The 21,935-nt window shown below is 43.5% G+C and overlaps 1 protein-coding gene across 2 annotated transcripts in view; it reads right to left on the bottom strand.

Annotated features, from left to right (window-relative positions):
- Positions 1–573: 573 nt before the first annotated feature.
- LOC144817692 (long-chain-fatty-acid--CoA ligase ACSBG2-like) overlaps positions 574–21,935 on the bottom strand; it is a 237,172-nt gene continuing 215,810 nt past the window's right edge. For both annotated transcript variants that reach the window (XM_078674440.1, XM_078674439.1), the window contains exon 13: positions 574–960. In XM_078674440.1, coding sequence (XP_078530566.1) covers positions 815–960 — 146 coding nt within the window. In that variant the 3' untranslated portion in view covers positions 574–814. The remainder of the gene's footprint in view (positions 961–21,935) is intronic.

The raw sequence follows: 21,935 nt of genomic DNA on the forward strand, positions 1-21,935 counted from the left end.
GCAGAATGTTACGGGCAGTAGCGCTTCATTCGGAGCTGGAAACACCATCTCTGTCTGTCATAATCCCACACGGTGAGGTGAGAGGTGACAGTGAGCAAGAGCTGCCATGTTTAATCTTTCTGAGATTAATCAATTTTGATGAATCCCGGAAGGGGGGGTGTTGATCTCAGTCTCTTATTTAAATTAAACTTTTACAGTAATCTATGGTTTGCTTTGTCCATGAAAACTGAGGTAAGTGTCAGATGTTCATTTTTCCTTTACCACTTCCCTTAAGTTTGCCAAAATGCTAACCCTCATTATTACCTTTTATAAATAACTTAACTTTCCCAAATTATGACCCAATAATAATATGTGCACCTTATGGAGAATGCACGTCAAGGATTTGAAGGTGTGTTAGGCAGAAGTGGAATCTGGAAATAACCATAAACAGAAATATCCACTACAAGTCTGTAGCAGATTACGGACAGAAATTAAATTGTAGGCTCAAACTGGAAGAAGAGTTGATTTGTGGGATTCAAGCACACATTCCATTGGTGAATGAACACTACCTTACTCAAATTACACACACAGACGTACAATAAAATCAAGCTTTATTTACATAGCTGGTTACCGGAAATTACTATATTCATTGACTTGCAGGCCATCCAATGGAACGCGTCTACATAGTTTTACGAACTTCTAGATCACCAGAAATCGTCAGCAAGAAGAATTCCAGAAAACTTAGATTGATAGCTGATTGCTTTTCCAAACACACTGTGCCATCCTTTGCCATCTGTCCCTTTGAGATCCAGATTTCCCAGGAATCAGTAGATCTTTACAGCTTACTTTTTAATCCTTTACTTCTTTGGGCCAGAGGTCTTTGTTTCTTTCCCTGTCGGGGTCTTCCTACCTTGTAGAACTCATCAATGGTCTTCTCATACTTTTTTAAGATAACAGGACGCTTCAATTTCAAGGTAGGGCCTGAATATGAGAGAACAGATGAGGAAAGTTAGAGAAGGAGGAAAAGGAAAAGCAAAGTATATCTAAAGCAAACGTACAATCTTTCAAAACTCTTAAATTTAATCTTCTAACTGTTCTGTTACCATTCTGTAAATCTCCATCTCTGGTAAATGTTTCTTCCTTGCAACAAATGTCCTTAAAGAGAATTGTTCTCTACTGTTTATTAATCCATCTATTAATGTTCTAACTATGGACTACATATTAATATTAAGCCCACATATACTTCCTAACTGTCCTATGTATTTTTACTGAGTTCCTATTTAAGGCTAATCTCTACCTATGTTTCTCAGTACAATAGGTCCTCCTGTTCGACTGAGTTGGGAACGTCACCAAAGGCTTTTATACAGCCAGTGCATAATCTCTCTCTAAAATATTGTCCTGGGCCACACACAGCTGTAAACTAAAAACTCCTTAGAAGTATCTATGTCTCTCCTTTTTATACCATGGGCGCGGTGGAGTGTGAAGATCATGATGCAGCGTAATGATTAAGCAAGAGACTCACATCATGGGATCCAAGGTTGCATACAACCTCTTTAGGTTGAGGTCGCTGACCCATTATAACTGACCATTTGTCATTCTGTATTTTTGTGATATTGGTGTGATATTGTTGTGTTAGTCAGAAGCTCGGCTGTCACTGGATTCCCTGACAGAAACCTTTAGGACATCCAGTGACATGCAACCCTACAGAAATATGCAAGATTATTATGCAGTACTGTTGTGTTTCATATAGGTACCCCAATTTAGTGTCAGGTAGTCACCTAACCTTTCACCTATATTCTCCCCTACAGTTACACTACATAACGGTTCTTGGGACTTACCTTTTACCTAGTTACGATACTGTTCACAGGACGTAGGGTTTTCCCTGACAACTAGCCTCATCCATTATGCATGGGGATTCTTGGAAACTCAGCAGGACTATAACTATGTGCAATGGTCATTTCTTTCGTCATCTATGTCTCACATGACACAGCAAGGTAGAAATCCAGAGGGTACCACTTTGGATATGTAAACACCAAGGGGAAGATTTACAAGCCCCCTGTGCCACCAGTACGTCTCTTTTCGTGACGTACTGGTGGCGCAGGGTGCTCTTCCATATTTACAAGGACAGGAAAAGCCACCCTGCGTGACTTTTCCTCTCCTTGTAAATACAGCCCCTTAACAAGCAGCAGTTTGCGTTGAAGTGGCGTTCCACAGGTGTTGCTGTGGGTGTTCCCACGCAACCCCCATGGAAGAAGACACGTTCAGATTTACGAGAAATCGTAAATCTGGAGATGCGTCTGAATGCTACGCCACCCTAGAGTTATAACGTGCACAACTACTCTGGAGTATCCTGGCGTGATACGGACTCAGACGTTTGAAAGGGAGGCTCAAGTGAAAACTTGTTTAAAAAGATGGGTTTTAAGAAGTTTCTTAAAACACTGAGGTCTTGCGTGTGGCATAGGACAGCTGGGAGACTGTTCCAAAGCACTGCTACCTTGACCGAGAGAGACTGACCCCCAAGCCTGGAGCGTCGAAAGCGGGGAGTAACCATCAGATGGTGTGAGGCAGAACGCAAAGAGCGATGGGGAGTATAAAAGGACACTCGTTTCCTAATGTAGGAGGGTCCTGAGTCATGCAAGGCTCTGTGTGCTAAGGTAAGTGCCTTGAACTGCACCCTCTGGGCCACAGGTAGCCAGTGGAGGTCACGATGGCGTGCCCTTATGCTGTTTCTCTTAGAGATGTTAAATAAGAGTCTGGCCACCGCATTTTGTATTAGTTGGAGTTTATTTATTAGGTAGCCAGGGATGCTCAGAAAAAGCGCATTAGCGTAATCTAAGCGAGACAGGACAAGTGCCCGGGCCACCATTTCCTTAGCTGGCTGAGGGAGGAAATGGAAAAAACGCCTGAGTGACTTAAGTGTGCCAAAGCAGACACCTGTGAGTCGTAAGATGTGATCAGAGAATCGGAGATCTCCCCCAAACCAGACGCCTACATTTTTGACTGGGCCTTCCTCCGACAGTGGCCGGGGAAAATCAGCGGGCCACAGAGTCTCCACAAAGTTAGGTGGAAATTGACCGTAAAGGAGGACTTCTGATTTCCCCCATTGCATTTTAGCTTGGACTGCGCAAGCCATGTAAACACGGCGGAGAGACAATTCTGTGCAACGTCTGTGCCTTGGACGGGGCTGTTCCAGGTAAACAAAAGCTGGGTGTCGTCAGCATAGGCCATAATTTTGGCCCCCAGCTCTTCAGCCAGTGAGATCAGAGGAGTCAAATAGATGTTAAAAAGCAAAGGGCTTAGGGTCGAGCCCTGGGGGACTCCCGTTGTGACCTCCCTGGCCGAGAATGACAATGGAGGTATCCAGACTCGCTGGGAACGGGTGTCCAGAAAGGACTCCAGCCAGGAATGCACCGCACCTGAGATGCCAATGGCAGAAAGGCGAGAAAGGAGAAGTTGGTGAGGAACGGTGTCAAAGGCGGCAGAGAGGTCCAACAAAATCAGAGCCGCTCTGCCGCCTCAATCCAATCACTCCCTGATAGCCTCAGCCATTTCCACCAGAGCTGTCTCAGTGCTATAGGATGTTCTAAAGCCTGACTAGGCAGGATGTAGCGCCCCGAGGATTCCACAAAGGCATCTAATTGGCGAAAGACCACCTTCTCACAGACCTTCGACAGTGCCGGTAGCAGAGAAATAGGGTGATAGTTAACAGGGACAGTGGGGTCCGCCGTCGGCTTCTTAAGTAATGGTAGAAGCTTGGCTTGTTTCCACTGTCCAGGTACAGTCGCCGCATGGAGTGACCAGTTTACAATGGTCGTAACCTCTGTGCAGACAACCTCAGCCACTCCTACTAAAACTCTGGCCGGACACGGGTCGGAGAGCGACCGGACTTAAGGGATTTAAAAAAAGATAGCACGTCAGACTCCACAGCCGGAGTGAACTGTGAAATGTGAAAAAAATGTGGTAGGGGGGTAAAACAGGAAGGAACTGGGAGGGGGTTCCGCAAAGGCAACAGTAGGTCCAGACCTTCTTGGATTATTTGTATTTTATTAATAAAGAATTCAGATAACACCTCACACCATCCGGCAGAGGCTGGAATAGCCTTAGCCTCCGCGCAGGGTGACATGAAGCTTTTAACAATAGAGAAGATCTCTTTCCCATTGTTATTGCCCTTCAATATTCTGTCGGTATAGTAAGCACTCTTCGCTTAGGGAGGCGCAACGAGGAGAAATGTTTTAATTTCTCCTTGTTTTTTCCTCTTTCAATGCGTGCTGCATTCTACACCACGCATCAAAAGAGGAAAAAGCCTTTAGTGTTCAGTTAACTGGGGGTGCATGGGTCCCTTGCTCACTTTGCCACTGGATTCAAGCTAGCCTGGCTGATGACGGCTGATTAGCCAGAAACCGGTCCCAGGAGGCTTGTTTCCGGTCCAGGGAAAACATGGCTTGGCAATACGGGCTGGACTGTTCCCATGAGGCACAGGGTCAGACTGATTTGCATATGGCCATGTCTGAACTGAAGTGGCGGAGTGAGCTAAAGAATGATGATGGATTAAACCCAGATCTGTTGACTGGGGGTGAGTGCTTGCAATGTTCAACACTCCATCCATCATCCCCTTTGGTTTTGCTTTATTTGCTCTAAGTTGGCAGGGTATGCCCAGACGTGGGTCCCTTGCTCACTTTGCCAACTCAGCGTGGCAAGTATACGTAGCTGTGCTATTTGGCACCGCTAGGAGATATCTCAGGAACTCGTTCTCGACTTCCTGTATTGAGTCCACGTTAACATGTTCCTAAATACCAGCTCCATACAGAGCGAATGAGACACATTTACCTTTACAAATAACCAACAAGTCATCAATAGGGAGCTTACCCAGTTTCCTGGCAAAGTTTATTAAGGCATCAATTGCTTTTGCAGAAAAAGGAGTTTTCTACAATTAGCAGCTTTAGACCAGGAACCCTTATTATCAAATACAATTCCCAGGTGTGATTTTACGTTTTTTGCTATTTATAGAGATTTTACGACACTTAACGATGGGCTTGCTGCATTTCATAATGAATGTTTTAGAGATGTTGACTTTTAGATCAAGATTTGACATGTAGAAAACAAAATGTGTCACTATTCTTTGTAGGCCAATTGGAGTGCGGCTAAGAAGAACGCATTGTCAGCATATAGTAGCGTACCAATTGACCTTTTGCCAACCCTGGGTAAGTCCTGGCAGTCCCTGGATAGGGTGTCTCCAAGACTGTTGATGGAGAGAGTAAAGAGAAGGGGGGCCAAGACACACCCCTGTCTTACCCCCTTGCCACAGGAAAGCTGCAGCTGAGCTCACCAGTCCTGCCATAGAGAACCCTTGGCCGTGCATTTAATTAAGACTGATTAAAAAAATTAATTAGTTGGGTTTCCACCCCCATGTCCTCTAATATGTGTCAGAGTTTCTGATGATTGACACAGTCAAAAGCCGAACTCAAGTCGGCAATCACAAAAAGAGACTCCTTTTTCTTGCCCGGGAGTATTTTCCCAAAATGAGACTCGGGTTCAGGCCCTGTTCCACGGTGCCTAGGCCTTTGCGAAATCCGTACTGGACCTCGGAGATGATGCCTGAGTCCACCATCCATGACAACAGTCTATTTAAAATAACACGCCCAACCACTTTCACTAGGGAGTCCAGCAAAGATATCGGTCTATAACAGGCCGGGTCGTTTCTGTCACCTTTCTTGAAGATAGGGACAAGTGTGGACTCTATCTAGGTTGGAGGGAAGCCATGTGTACAGCAGGCTCTTAAGACCAGGGTTAAAAGTGGGCCCCAAAGCAAAGGGCAACTTTTTTTTCCCATGGATGGATTTTCACAAGTATCACGCCACTCTGTCCACAGAATCAAAAGTTATAAGCAAATCAAGAAATGCCTTTACAATAGAAAGCGTGGCTCAACAATAACCACACAGTGTCTATCATCATTGTGTACATATATATGTATATATCTATCATAATAGTCACTGATAGTCACTGTGTGGTTATGTTTGGTAGTAATAATTAGGAACAACTTTTCCCATTGACAAAAGTGTTTTTTGCTTTGCTACTGACTTTGGTGCCGTTTGACGAATCTTGTCGAAATTTTCGCCAAAAGTGCCCTACTTTACCTAGTTTTGCATGGAAAGTTTTGGGGTGATCCGTTAAGCAAAAAAAACCCTCAGAAACTCACACACCATACCCCTGCCACACACAGCCAAAGGTGTGGTGTTGGGTGCATGTGGAGGAATTGGCCAGGCCATTCCCCAAAGCTGAAGGCTATGCACAACAGTGGTTGTATTAATTTACATAATTATAATGTTACTTTGCATTAAAAAACACCATAGAAATTCACTAAAAAAACAAAGGTTGAAGGGCTGTTATAGTCAGGTTGACGTTTGCCCAGACAAAACCATAGAAATTCAGCAGTTATAGTTATACTTAAAGTTATACTTATCTGAAGAAACTATGGGGGATATGTACAAGGAAGTGGCCGGAGCGTGTCGTGAGCCTCCTTGGCTTAACGACAAGCTCCGCCAATTCTGAAACGTGAGGCTACACCATATTTACAAGAGTGTGGTGCAGCCTGGATTTTCCCCCTGTGATGCTGCAAAGTTTAGCACAAGGCAGCACACATTGAAAAATCAAAAACGAGGAGAAATAATGCATTGCTCCTCGTTTCACCAACTTAAGACCAGGGTTTTCCTAGTCTTAATATTGGCGCTGCTGCCTATGTAGGCCACCCTGAACATAGGGGCAGCGCCAAATACAATGAGCGTTGCGATGGAACACCCACCACAACACCAACTCAACACTACTTGTATGCTAACCATAGCGTGAAAAGGTGCCTTATATACAAGGCAGCGTTAAGCCACGAGAAGTTGCTTAATGCTGCCTTGTACATAAGGCACAGCCTCCATTGCCACCACAACGTCCGTAAAAGTAATATTGTTGTGCCAATACAGGCTTGTACATATGCCCCTATATCTCAAGCAACTAAGTAGCTTTAGGCACAACTCTTAGGGCCAGATGTACAACCATTGTGATTTATGAGTTGCAATTTGCGAGTCGCCAATCACAATGTACATCAGAGTCTCAGACACTGTTTGGGATTCCTAATGGGGTTGCAAAATGCATGCCTTAAAGGAAAACAGGATGCATTTAACAAGGAATAAGGAAACATTTGTTTCATTTTTTTAGGGCAAGTAGTGGTCCCTCGGACCACTGCTTGCCCCTAAAAGATATTTTCCCGTGCATTCACAATGGGAAAGGGGTCCCCTGGGGACCCATTCCTGTTTGTGCGTGCTTTACCACCCTTCTGGGAAGAGTGGTAGACTGCGCCTGTTTTCTTACCGCATTTGCCATCGCACAACAGTCTTACATAGGGCTCTGACTTGGAATGCCCTTTCCTAATAGCGAGTCGCTAATCCTATTTAGCGAGTCGCAAAAAAGATGCGAATCGCTAAATAGGGTTAGTACATGGCCCATTTGTGTTTTGCATGCGCAAACGGGTCGCAAACCCGTTTGGAATGCAAATAGGGTCGTACATCTGGCCCTCAGTTTCTTAACATATGTATAACTAGAAGTATAACTATAACTGCAGCTCTGAGCACTATAGTGCATCTGCAGATCCTCGTGCGTTCCCCCCAAAATTGGCAATTTCTTTCCCACAAGGGACCATGCACAGAACCCTCATGGGTAATTTCTTGCCCATGAAGGGTCCCTCACAGACTCCACCATCTGTCTCACTGGATCAGGAATGAGGTATCTTTTAGCCTATTTCTACTTTATCCCCCCTTCTGGGAACCATGACCTGAGTCACAAAATGGCAGCCGCAATATTTCTCTCAGGTTGCGGCCAGCCAATCACGCATTGCTGTTCGCATGTGGATCCACTGTGGATCCGAAACTCTAAATGTACATACATTTTCTTTCTTTAATAACTCCAAAACTACTGAACAGATTTACAACAAATTGCAAAAAGCACTCTTCCTGGACCAAGATCTACCTTTCTGTCACATTTGGCGTAATTCCGTTCAGCAGTTCAAGCTGTAGTCATGTCTAAAATCCTTAAGGGACATTGCATGGGAAAAAAGCTCAACCCCCGCTTGACGAATCTCTCCAAAACTTTCTAGACAACAGCTAGAATGAGTGGCAAACTAGTTTTGAAAATTTTGTAAACATTTGTCAAACTAAGTGAAAGTTATTAGAAAAATAAAAAATGCTTTTGTCATGGAAACTAGGCCCTAAATCTAAATATAACTACCTACGGGTGATCACCAGGGATGTTAAAGTTGGGTCAGCATTTCCATAGGAAATGGCTTTTTTGTTTTGCTAATAACTTTGGTGCCGTTTGACAAATCTTCATGGCACTTTCCAGAAACATGCTCTTTTTAACCGAGTTGTGCATGGAAAGTTTCAGAGTGATCCTTCAAACAGGGGCCAAAAATCCCAGTGCAATTTCCATTGCCTTTTTCAAGAAGCACAGCCACAAAAACAGCAGTGGCATGACGCTAGATCTGGGCTGACCGATTGTACTTTTTGTTTGATTTGATTTGATTTGATTTGATTTATCAACTTGTAAAGCGCGCAAATGCCCGTGGGCGTCTTGGCGCTATGATAGATCCTCCTATCTCAAGAACGGTGTCTAGAGTTATGCCGAGAACAGCCAGGTTTTTACTTCCTTTCTAAAGAATTCCAAAGATGGACATGTTTTTATGGCAAAAGGCAGCTGATTCCAGGTTCATGCTGCATGTACAAGGAAGCTTCTTCCACCCCAGCTAGCTCGTCTAAATCTGGGGACAGTAATTAGCTTCAATTGACCGGATCTCAGAGGTCTCGTTGGTTCATATTGTTTTAAATGAGACCTCAAAAATTGTGATCCTGTTCCCTGAAGTGCCTTATATGCCAGGCAGAGTGATTTAAATTTCACCCTTTTTGCAATTGGCAGCCAATGCAGGGTTTTTAGTTTGTGACTGATTGGCTCAAACTTAGGTATGCCTAAAACCAGTCTGGCTGCTGCGTTTTGCAGGCGTTGTAATTTAGCTATGATTTTTGTCTTAGCTCCGGCATATAAACCATTCCCGTAATCCAGTCTTGCCAAGGCTAATGCTGTCACTACTGTCTTACGCGAATCCTGTGGTAGATAAGGCAGTATCTTTTTTATCATTTTTAGAATATACCAGAGTGTTGAAGACAGCTTGCTGGCTTGGGCTTCAAAAGATAGATTGGTGTTAAGAGTGACGCCCAGATTCTTCACTTTTTCTGATGAGTTTAAGCATCTACCCAAGTCATTAGGCCACCAAGCGGGGGACCAGATGTTTGTGTCACCCCCCAGTATCATCACTTCGCTTTTATCTCCGTTAAGCTTTAGGCAATTCCTTTCTATCCATTGGCTAACCTGTATCATACATAGTTGGAATTTTTCTGCTGTGTCCTCCACATCCTTGCTGATGGACACCACAATTTGGGTGTCATCAGCATAGGATATTGGGGTGAAACCACAGTTTCTTATGATTTCTGCAAGGGGGGCCACGTATAAGTTAAAAAGGGTGAGACTCAGCGAGGACCCCTGAGGGACCCCGCATGGTAAGTTAAAACATTTAGATTTCACTCCTCCTACTTCTACTGAAAATGTTCTGTTTACTAAGTAGGATGCGATGAGGGTACATGCTGAGTCATGTATTTCTGCTGTTTTTAAACGAGTTAGGAGAATCTCATGACTGACCGCGTCGAAGGCCGCCGATAGATCGAGGAATATCAAGGCGGCCTTCGCTCCCTTATCCAGCACTTTCCTAAGTTCTTCCACAGCTGTAATTAAAGCAGTTTCCGTTCCGTGTCCTTCACGAAAACCAAACTGAGAGTGGTCTAGCCAGTTACCGTCCATCAGATAACGGGATAGCTGTTTGTTTAAAAGTTTCTCTAAAATTTTTGCGGCAAAAGGGATCCTAGCTATAGGTCTATAGTTACTTGGTCCTTCACAGTCCAGATTTGATTTTTTAGTAGTGGTCTAATTGATATCTTTCTCCAGTCGTCGGGAAAGGTATTAGTTCCAAGTATTTGAACAAATAATTTTTCTAATACCAGGCTCAGTTGTTCTGAGCAGATTTGCATTATTTTGGGTGGACAAGGGTCCATTGGGCTACCTGAGTTAGTGGTGAGAAGTTCCTTCTGAATTTGATCCATTGTTGGAGAAATAAATTGGAACAATATGGGTTTGACTGATTGTTCCACTAAATTTGTTGATTGTGAGGTAGCCTGATCTGCCTGATCTTCCATGTCTGTGTTATGGCTTTTGAAAGAGTCATAAACTGAAGATACTTTGTTTACAAAGAATTCACCTAGTGTGTTACAAAAGTCTGACGACATTTCTTCTAAAGGACTGTTTTCAATTTTTGAAAGTTTTTTAACAGTAGAAAAGAGGGTTTTACTAGAGTTTTTTGACTCATTAATTTTTTGAACGAAGTATTTGCTTTTCTCTGTTGTTATTATTTTTTTATAGCTAGCTAGAACTGATTTTTTTGCTGGGCATCGTAGTTGGTTCTCCACTTTTTTTCTGCTCTTCTACACAACTGTTTTTGTTCCTTCAAATCTTCTGAGAACCATGGTTGTGAGGGGGTCTTTCTTTTGAACGTGACTTTCTTTTGAGGGACTGTTAGTCGGACTGCATCCTCCAACCACTCGTTGAATTGTTTACAGGCTTTGTTACTGTCTACCTCTAGAGTTGGATAAGATGAGCAGAGAGTGTCAATAAAGGCTTGGGGTTGAACTTTGGACCAGTCAGGATATGTGTTTTTTTTATGGCTTCGACAGGTCTTCCTGTATCTTGTGCGATTTCTAATGAAAAGGAGACCATCTTGTGATCTGACCACGGGATCATGAGCGTATCAATTTTATTTATGTTCTGACATGATGTAAAGATGCCCTTGCATTTAACGTACATATTTGAGCGACAATATGAGGCTATCCATTATTTAAGATTAACTGATGCAAACTTCCTCTTTCATTTATATTTTTTGCACAAAACCATGCAGGAAAAAGTCATAAAGCCCTGAGGAGAACACGCGAATTAATATAGCGAGTTCGAAACACGTCGGCCAAAATGGAGAAAAGCACTGTTTAAACATCTGGGAACAAAGCGCTATCTTAATGACTGAAATTCCGATTAAGCCCTTCAGTCTGATTTACATTGTGCGTGTTATTTATTTATCTCTTCTCCACTTGATTTTTTCTCTACTTTCTTGATTATAAACTAACTATATCGAAAGTGCAGATAATGAAAATTTGTGTTGGTACACAAATACTTGTGCAAATGTACATATGAAATGTTTAGATTTGTCTTATGTAATGATGTTGTGATTTAGTTTTATCATTTTGAGTATATCTTTTTTTGAATACGTGTATATATATGGTATGTCTTTTCGTACTTACTATTTTCTAACCAAAAAAACAAATGAACTCAAAGGGTATAAATAAATAATACCAAACAAATCTCTAATTAAAGTTGATTTGTTTCCCTTAATAAGGGGATGTTATAAACTTCATGTATGGTCAGCACTATTTTTTCCAAAAATCTAAAGTATGGCCGGCGCAGTGTGTGTCTAAGTGTACTTTTTGTTCTAAATCAAAGTTTGCCATTTCATCTTTAAACGAAATAACCTTGGGGTCGGAAATTTTCTCCAAATGTATATTAAAGTCTCCTAAAATTGTATAGTCAATGCTCATCACGCTTGATTCTCGAAATGGACTTAAAAGCTCAATGAAAGGCGTCTTAGCATTAGGTGGTCTATAGATCAGTAGGCCATTAAACGTATATTTGTTCGTAATCTTAATTTGAAAGGTCAATGTTTCACAATCCGGGTTGCTTCCTTTATCTGAACTTTTGATCTTAAATTCCTCTTTAGCTATGATTGCTAATCCTCCCCCGCGTTTCATTTTTCTGTTGGCTCTAAAGATGGAGAAGCCCTCGGGAATCGCAAGGGTTAGATCGGCGTCAGATGCTTCGCCTGCCCACGTCTCAGTGACGAATAAGAGATCGATATTTTGGCTTTCAATTAACTCTGCTGTGTGGACATTGTGTTTGACCATGGACCTGACATTAATTAGACCTGCTTTAATAGTAGAATTCCTATAGATTGGTATCTTAGGTTGGTTGTGGGGCATATTAAGAGCTCTAATCTGTGAGAAAGCAAATGCATGTGAGCAAGATGGACAATTTTTACCTTCCTTATGTAATTCTATCGGGGTACATGTGACGCAGGGTCTTAGTGATAGGAGCTCCTGGCTGGAATAGGTCCACTTTCTTCTATCAGTATAGTTCTGGACAGGGGGCATGGCCCTGGGCCCGGTCCCGGCGCAGATGGGCGCAGACGGGCGCAGACGGGCTTGCCTTAGGGGCGCCTTCGGCGCACAGACGGCGCGCCTGCTGCGCTCGTCCGCTGCGCGTTTGGGAAATGCACATAGTTTATAGGAGAGGAGGAGCGTGGGGGGGGGAGTGGCCTAAAGGTAGTGGGCGTGGCCAGAGGGCTCTCAGGTAACGGCGGCAAGAAGATTGTAACCCGCGGCAGCGCTAAGATCCGCTGCGCGGGGATGCCCAGTGCGTGATAACAAAAGAATAAGTGCCCAGGGAGAAGAGATTAAGTAAGTAAAATCACAGTATCACAGTCAATTCTTAAAAGTAATACCAAGCGTACTCCCGGCTTCTGCCTCAGGAGATAGGTGTCTTCTGACTCGTGCTTGTATTCAGCACGTCTTAAATACCTTCGGGGGGGGGTGTGGCCTGACGGTAGTGGGCGTGGCCTGAGGGCTCTCAGGTAATGGCGGCAAGAAGATTGTAACCCGCGGCAGTGCTAAGATCCGCTGCGCGGGGATGCCCAGTGCGTGATAACAAAAGAATAAGTGCCCAGGGAGAAGAGATTAAGTAAGTAAAATCACAGTATCACAGTCAATTCTTAAAAGTAATAACGAGCGTTCTCCCGTCTTCCGCCTCAGGAGATAGGTGTCTTCTTTGGTGTTGTTATTTGGTGTAAATCTGTTCAGCAGTTTTCTAAAAATTAAGGTTTAGAAATATTTGTATATCTGTACTGTTGGGTTCGAGGGACTCTTGCAAATGTCCATTAAACTTTGTTCTTTTTTTTCCATAGGGCCAATTTGCTCCCTTTGGAAGTCAGACTGCCACAGGAGTTAGTGCTCTGACCAGCTGCCAGCAACATGAGAAAAATGTTGCTGGCGGCCATAACATGATTCGGGGAGCTAGTCCCCTGTCGTGCAGTTAAAAAAAACTATACATATTATAAGATAAGAAACGGATAGGCTGCCCCCTAGGCCCTGTAGGAGGGACCAAGAGGGACCCCACACTTCCAGGCAACAACAACAAGAGCAATTTTTGCCACAATACCACAAATGTCCTGCAGGATTGTGGCAATAAAGAAAATGGTGGCCTGCCATTTTATAATAAATATATGGGGAGGAAGTTTCAGGTGGTTCCTCCTTCTCGATCCCATTTAGGGAACCCTCATGGTGGCCCGGGGATCTATCCACCATAGCCAAATACTTGAAAAAAGAAAGGGGAGCCACATAGCCCCTATCCCCAACACTGTGAAGACCCCATGGAACCCATCCTCCTGGGTTGATTTTTTTTAAGAAAGAGAGGGGGCCAGACAGCGGGTGGGTGTCCGGGGTGGGCACTAGGGAACCCACCTATTATTAAGGGGGCCCTGGAGGATGAGGCTCCGTGGGCCAAAATAGGCTTAGAGAGGGATCCGAATGGACCCTTTCCCATCTTAAAAAACAGATGGCCCTGGAGGAGTTTGGGTCCCCTGTGCCTGATAAGGCTTGGGGAGGAGAGCCACATGGCCCCATTCCCTTTTTTATTGTATTTGGCTTGCAGGATGGGGCCCCTATCAAGGCTGAGGGAGAGGGGCTACATGCACTCCTCCCCTGAGCTTTTGGCCCTAAGAAGATAGGGTACTCGGGCTCAAGAAGGCTCAGGGAGGATGGCAGCATGACCTCCCTCCTCTTTTTATTGGAACTGGCCATGAGAGATGGGGTACCAAATGCCATGTAAGGCTCAGAGTGGGGTCTGCACGCCCCCTACCCTTCATGTTTATATTTTAGTCCCAGGAGATAGGATCCTGGGGGCCCAAAGGCCCGAAGGCAAAACTTACTCCGTGCATGAAAAAAGGCTTTGCACGGCGTAGGGTGGAAGCTTCCTGGGGATTTGGCCACAGGGCAAGGCAGCAGGCCAAGCTCTGTGGCCAACCCCCTTCTGCACCGGGCCAAATGCTGTGGGCAGCAGTGTGGGATTGGCTGCCTGCTGGGGGATTGGCCACAGGGCCTGGTGGTAAGCCAAGTCCTGTAGGCATCCGCCTGCTGTGCATGGCCACAGGCCGTCCACAGCATGGGGTTGGCTGTCTGAGGTAGGTTCGATGCAGGGCCTGGCCACAGACCCGGCCGTGTGGCCAACCCTCTGCCATGCTACTTTGTGTTAAAAACTGTAGAAATTCACTGAAAGGATCAAAGGTTAAAGTAATTTTATAGTTAGGTGTGATAAAATGTTTAGGTTTTAAAGAAAAAAATTGAATTCACTCGAAAAACTAAAGGTTAAAGTGACATTATAGTTAGATGACTATCTCAGTGACAACATTATCATTTTGACCTAAAATGAACACAGAAATTCAGCCATTATAGTTAGCTGAGCTAACTGTATCTTGCGCCTCTGCTGTGCACTGCTTATGACCTCACATATTACATCACTCATAACATACTCTATGACATCGTTTATGACATCATTTAAGACATCACTGATGACATCATTGATGACATCATTGATGACATCGCTGATGGCATCACTGATTACATCAATCAAAGAGTGTATTAGTTTGTTTAATAGTGGACATAGTGGTGGGTAACCACCATATTACTTTTCTATCTAATTTTGTTCAGCCTGTGTCTAGCTAAAGGGTGTAAGTGTTTACAAATGCATATGCTCGAAATGTATCATAGTTGTGTAGAGGCATAGAACATGTTATAAATCTTTGCATCCCATGCATTTTACAAAGACTTTTTTAAGAAACCCTACAGCAACAACTGCTGATCGGACTTACATTAACTTTGGCAGGAAGCTAGATGTTGATCTACAAAGTGCACTTTTGTGATTTAGTGTAAATCTGTTCAGGAGTTTTGGAGAAATTAAGGTTAAAATATATTTGTATATCTGGACAGTGTGGTTTACGAGAGTCTTGCGAGAGTCCTGCAGAAGAGCAAATTAAAAAAGGGAACTATACGATTGGTCGAGAGGTCTCTTTTTCCTACCAGACATCTCACTTTCCCTGGAACGTGATGCTCCAGCGTGTCCTGTTGAAGTGAGCCCACTGATTGGCTGGCTGTTGAAGTTTAAAAATAAAATGGCCGCCATTACTGTTTATTATGAAAAATTGCTGGTTTTGTGAGAATGAAGTAAAAAAGGTATATATTTGGGTATGATAACAGCATCATGTCCATATAGTAATTGAGAGGAAGCTGTAAAGCAAGAGTACTGTGATGAAAGAAAGTGTAAATTCATTCTTTCAAATTTTTTCAATCCTGAGGGACTCTAGCATGATCCTAACAAGATAGTGAGGAGTAGACAACATCTCTTTCTACTCTATTATGCACATCTGTAGCCCTAGTGCCCTAGTGAGGAGTCTCACTGTAGAAGTAGTTCATCATTACACCCTTCTACATTTATTTGTCACCCTGAGAATAGTTGCCAATGGAGAGGTAAGTCCCTCTCCATACCTTACTAAGCACACCTGTTATCCCAGCGAGAGGGTTTAGTGGAGACACCAATTGTTTTCTACCCCCTACTAAGCAACCCCCATCATGCAAGAGAGACATCTCAGTGGAGAGGTCAGACCCTCCCCACACCCTACTTTGCACACCTGTTATGCAAGAGAGAGGTCTCAGTGGAGAGGGCAGCCGTTCCCCACACCCTATAATGCATATCAGTCAACCCAGATAGAGGTCTCAGCGAAGAGGTCAGACCCTCTCCATACTCTGCTACGTACACCCATCGCCCTGAGAATAGCTGTCAATGGAGAAGTCAGACCCTCACCACACTCTAGCATGCACACCTGTTATCCATGAGAGAGGTCTCAGTGAAGACGCCAGTCCTTTTCTACACCCAACTATTCATACCCGGCATCCCAGAGAAAGGTGCAGTAGGAGGCAAGTCCCTCTCCATATACTACTACGTACACCTATCACCTTGAGTATAGCTGTCAATGGAGAGGTCAGTCTCTCTCTATATCCTACTACACACTTATTATTCCGGATAGAGGTTTAAGTGGAATTGTCAATTGTTTCCAACAATCTACCATGGGCATCTGTCATCAAAGAAGGAGGACTCAGCAGAGAAGCCAGTCCTGCATCACACCATACTATGCACTTCTGTTAGACAAGACAGAGGCCTCAGTGGAGACATTAGTCTCCCTCGACACCCTGCTGTGCACAGCCATCATTCAAGAGAGAGATCTAAGTGAAGAGGCCATCCTCTCTCTACACCCTACTACGCACACCCATCATCCAAAAGAGAGGTCCAAGCAGAAAGAATAGTCCCTAATCACGCCCTCCTATGTAATTCTGTTAGGCAAGAGAAAGATCACAGCAGAGAGGCTAGTTTACTTTGCACATGCGTTATTAAAAGAACAATCTTAGTGGAGGGACTAGTCTCACCTCATACCCTACTACCACATATGCCACCCATGAGTGAAGTCTCAGGGGAGAGGTCAGTCCCTCCCCACACGCTACAACACACTGTTGTCATGTTAGAGAGAGGTGTCAGCAGAGATGCCAGTCTCTCCCCATCCCCTACTGTGCACACCCATAGTCCAAGACAGAGAGGTCACAGCAGAGAGCCCATTCTCTCCCCACACTCTTCTGAATGCACCTGTCACCCTGGGAGGGGTCTCAGTGGAGAGGGCACTGACTTCTCACATCCTACTATGCAAGAGGTCACACATGGAAGAGTTTCAGTGGAGAGGGCAGCTCCTCCCTAGACCCTAGTGCATGCGTCTGTAAACCTGTGGAGAGGCCTTTGCAGATAGGCCAATCCCTTCTCTCTCCCCACCACGCAAGCCTGTCACATTGGGCAGAGGTCTAAGCCAAGAAGGCAGTCTCTTCCTGCTGTCTCTCGTGCATACACTGTACATTGTTCAGTTCATAGCCTGTTTTCATATGCCAGCTGTATGTGCTTGCAAGAGTCAGGAAAACATATGTTGAAATCATTTTCTGAAACTGTGTACCCTGCTCAGTTTGAGACAGAGGGCACTGACTTACTTAAAACCAATGCGATGGGTTTCAGCTAACCTGTCAGTCATACTGGCAAACATTATTAGGGAGGATAATAGATGCAAAATATTCTCTGGCTAGAAACTTAATGTATCTTAGTCTCTAGTCCCCCTAGATTTTAAACCAGAAGCCCAGATAGCTGGGTTTGTTCAACAGCATCATATCTCTAGGTGCAATTAAGCTGTCAGGTCAGGAAATTTGTCAAATTGAACTATGAATCCCTAATACGTTCAGTTACTAGAAAATTGCAGCTTTGGATTAAGCTCCCGATAAGCATCATAGGCCAATGTATTATCATTAAATTGTATGTTTTTTTTCCAAATGTTTTATACTTATGACAGGCAATCCCCCTCAGGGTCCCCAACCATGATTGAAACTCCTCAGAGGTGCTATAGGCAGCTTCGTCTGGGGATATAGGCGGGCTAGACATGCTATAAGATTTTTTTTAATTCCCTTATGGGCAGGGTGGGTTGCCGCTTCCCATCTTTAAACATTACTTCTGGGTGGCATTTGCATAATCTGCTAATACGAGGTGACTCAGACCCCTCAGTTTTTGGCTATCGACCAGCACTAGAGCCAGACTACAGACTATTTCTATGTTGATGTAGAAATCCCAATTATTTTAACTGTGTTAGGTTTAAGCTTATTATGAACATCATCAGTTTATGGTGGGAAATTTCTACTAAATACTCTCTCCCGCTGATTCATTCAGATACGCCTCTGTGGGATAATCCAACATTCCCGGCTATATTCCACGATGCAGTGGGTAAAGCTTGGCAGTGCTATGAGGTGGAGACTATGGGACAAGTATATTATCTCAATGGATTCTGTACATTTGCTCAACTCCAGGTCTCTTTATATCTCCCTCACCATTTTCTTTTCAAACACCTACAGAGAAGGGATTTTTTATGTCTCAGTGTAGGCTCACATCTGAACTGGGCAGCTCTCAACTACTTTCTTTCTTGCATAAAGCAACTACGAAATGGTTAATTAGTGTGATTTATCAGGGGCTCTGCCAACGCAGGGACAATGCGGCTAAATGGAGGACGGTGCTTTCTGATTAAATTCTTGTCTCAGAACCCTAAGTGCTTTAGACGCCATTGATGGCTGGTTCATTCTATTAATCTAAAGCTTCAACAATTTAAGACAATATGCCGAGCAGAATTATTAAGTGGGGTGGGAACTCTGGGGGTGAGAAGATTAAGTATCCCAAATGTGGGTGCTATACAGCAGATATTTAATATATGTTCGCCAGCTGTCCTGATTTGAAATCATTTTGGGCAGGGGTGACCCAATGTCAAAATCTCTGTGCTGGATTTGATGTACAACTTTCCTCTAGGGAGATCATGTTGGGCCACACAATGGAATTTGAAGTTGGTTTGAGATGGATGCTGTCCATAATATTTGTCTCGGGTAGACTATATATTGATTGACCATGGGTTCCCCCCTACCCCTAGGGCAGTTGAGTCATGGGCTGTATTTCAACCAATATATGAGTCTGAATCTAGCCCTGGCTTAAGCAAGGGGTGCCAGTTCCATCAAAGGATTAGAACACATCTGAACACAATGTAACTGGGATCCACAGACTAATGTGCATACTTGAAAATGAGTTTGCTAGGGTTTGATTCATAACATCATGTGGGTCTGATAAACAATTCTGTATAGTTTGATCATGAGGTGTTCCAGCCTATCTCATCTTATGCAATGTTATATTGTGTTAATTTATAATTTAATGTTATTTTGGTTACAGGTTGACTATCCCCATGTTTGTCATTTTGTCTGCTTACTTTCTACTTCCGTGTTTGTATTACAATTGCGTGTTCTAAATCTGTGCCCTTTCCAGGTTTTTATATGTAAAACTTTGTTTTTTGTTTCTTGATCTTCTAACTTAGAAAAATAATAAAAGGAACTTTAAAAAAAAAACAACGCAATGGATACTTATTACCCTAACCACAGTGTCAACTTAGAAAAGCTTTGTCTGTATGAAGTACTGCAGTACAATACACATACAGCAATAACATTGATTTAAATATTGAACAAAGAAGGTTTGGGGTGACTGGCTGCAGCAGATTTTCAGTGAGACACTTAAATGGGAGTCATATTAATTATTGTAAACTGAGCTGTCAAACAGTAGAGAAAAGAGAGTTATTTGACTTGGCTCTTTTGCAACGTGATAAACCATGGGGTCTGAGAATTAATTACTAGGCGAGTTTGACTGCAAAAAAGATATGTTCATTGCAGTTAAAGATAATATTAAGTGTGCAGTGTTTTACACATATCTGAAAATGTTGAATGATGATATTCAACAAGAGGAAACACTAAAGAGGTTGCAAAGAACAGTTCACAAGGGAGCCAGAGCCAAGGCCTTAATAGTCAAGATTCCCTTAGGCAGCCTTTCACTGAGTGTCCATAGCTATGGATAAAGTTGAAAATACGATGGGCCAAGTGAGGAGTGACTAGTAATGTTTGAAAAATATGTGAATCAGTAGAGCATGGACTTTTACAAGATGAGCGTGAATGTTCATGTACAACATTCAAGCCTACAATTCTCTATGTTATTGATCAGGCATCCAATGTTTTCTGATTAAAGTAGAGACTGCGTTTGTTCACAAGAAAACTAGTTGTGATTTCCCATGTGTTCTGACTGCTCCTACTGGACTAGCCGCTCACAACATGTAAGGAATCACATTGCATCAGCTACTTATGTTGCCTGTGGAACATGACAACCTAGAGTACTTGAAGGTATCTGGTGATGCTTGTCATGAAGTGCCCAGAGGTATAAATTCAATTAACAGTGCTTATTATTGATGAGGTTAGCATGGCATCTAACCTAATGCTAGCTTTCATTCATCTAAGGATGCAATAGGTACTCAGATCTGACTATGATGTTCTCTTTGCTGCTAAGCACGTCATAGTTTTTGGTGACCTTCTACAGTTGACAACTGTTCATGAAGAAACTAAAAGGTTCTAAGGAAGTATTGGAAATGCTAATATATAGTTACATTTTCAGTATGCTGAGTTGACTCAAAATTTGACCAAGGCTGCAGATATGGAGTATGGCAATATATTGAAAGGCATTTGAATAGGAATTATTCAGAAAGAAGCAAAGAAAGCTCTTGCTTCTCGCATGTAGTGGTACTTGATGTGTTTCATTTACCAGTAATGCTTGAATATATTCAATAAATCAAAGTGAAAAATCTGTGCTGAGCTTTCACAAATTTATTCAGCTTAGTGGAAGATCAGAAAAATGTGTGTTCTTCAACCACAGCTATACGTGACATTGTTGTACTGATATTATATAATTTACTTTAAATTCTCAATGGGATGTTTAGGAATTTTTAACAATATCAATCATAGTCAATCATAATATTTGTAAAGCGCACTACTTACCCGTGAGGGTCTCAATGCGCTGAGGGGGGGAGGGAACGGGCATTCTGTTACTGTTCGAAGAGTCAGGTCTTGAGGAGTCTCCTGAAGGTCAGCAGGTCTTGGGTCTGCTGTAGTTGGGGAAGGGAGGGTTTTCCAGGTCTTGGCGGTGAGGTGGGAGAACGATCTGCCGCCAGAGGTCGCTCTTTGGATGCTGGGGACTGCGGCGAGGCTGGTGGAAGCTGAGTTGTCTGTTGAGGTAAGTTGGTCCGGTGTTGTGGAGTGCTTTGTGTGCGTGGGTGAGGAGCTTGAAGGTTATCCTCTTTTTGATGGGGAGCCAGTGCAAGTCTCTCAGGTGGGGTGTGATGTGGCTGCGGCGGGGGATGTCGAGGATCAGGCGTGCGGAGGCATTTTGAATGCGTTGTAGCCGTCTCAGGAGTTTGGCCGAGGCTCCTGCGTAGAGTGCGTTCCATAGTCCAGCTTGCTGCTGACGAGGGCCTGGGTGACCGTTCTTCTCGTTGCGGTGGGGATCCACTTGTAGATCCTGCAGAGCATGCAGAGGGTGTTGAAGCAGGATGAGGAGACGGCGTTGACCTGCTTAGTCATGGAGAGGGTGGAGTCGAGGATGAACCCTAGGTTCTAAATGTGTTGGAAAGTGAGGGAATTCCAGTCAATTAAATCTTTGGAATAAGCTATTTATTGTATCATGAATGTGTTAATTGTTGCTATCAAGGGGTGGACCCAGAAAATTAAAATATCCCCCCTTTGATCCATCCCTCGAAAGCTATCAGGTGACCAAAGCAAGTACCTTCTAGATTAGTTCCCTTAAACCATCCTTCTGTCCATCTATTTCTCCGTCCTTTAAAACTGCCATGCTTCCATCCATTTATCCATCTTTTCATGTTTCCGTCCATACATCCATCCTTTCACCCTTCCATTCATCTACCCTCTCATCAGTACAGTCTTGCTTCCATTCTCCTACTCACACTTCCAACCTTTCCACCATCTTTTACCCATTCCTCCATCCATACATTTTCATCCATTCACCAATTCACCCTCCTTTTATCAATCCACCAATTCATATTTTCACCCTTCCATCCAGGCATCTATTTATCCATCCACCCATTAATCCAGCCCTTCATCATTACATACACTTTCTTTCACCCACCCATGAAAATCTTGTTTTCCCCTTCCATCCATCCGTCCTTTTATCCTTGCATTCATCCTTTAATCCACAGTTCCTCCCTTATTTTTACATAT

This window comes from Lissotriton helveticus, chromosome 2_1, assembly GCF_964261635.1.
Source record: "Lissotriton helveticus chromosome 2_1, aLisHel1.1, whole genome shotgun sequence".
NCBI lineage: Eukaryota > Metazoa > Chordata > Amphibia > Caudata > Salamandridae > Lissotriton > Lissotriton helveticus.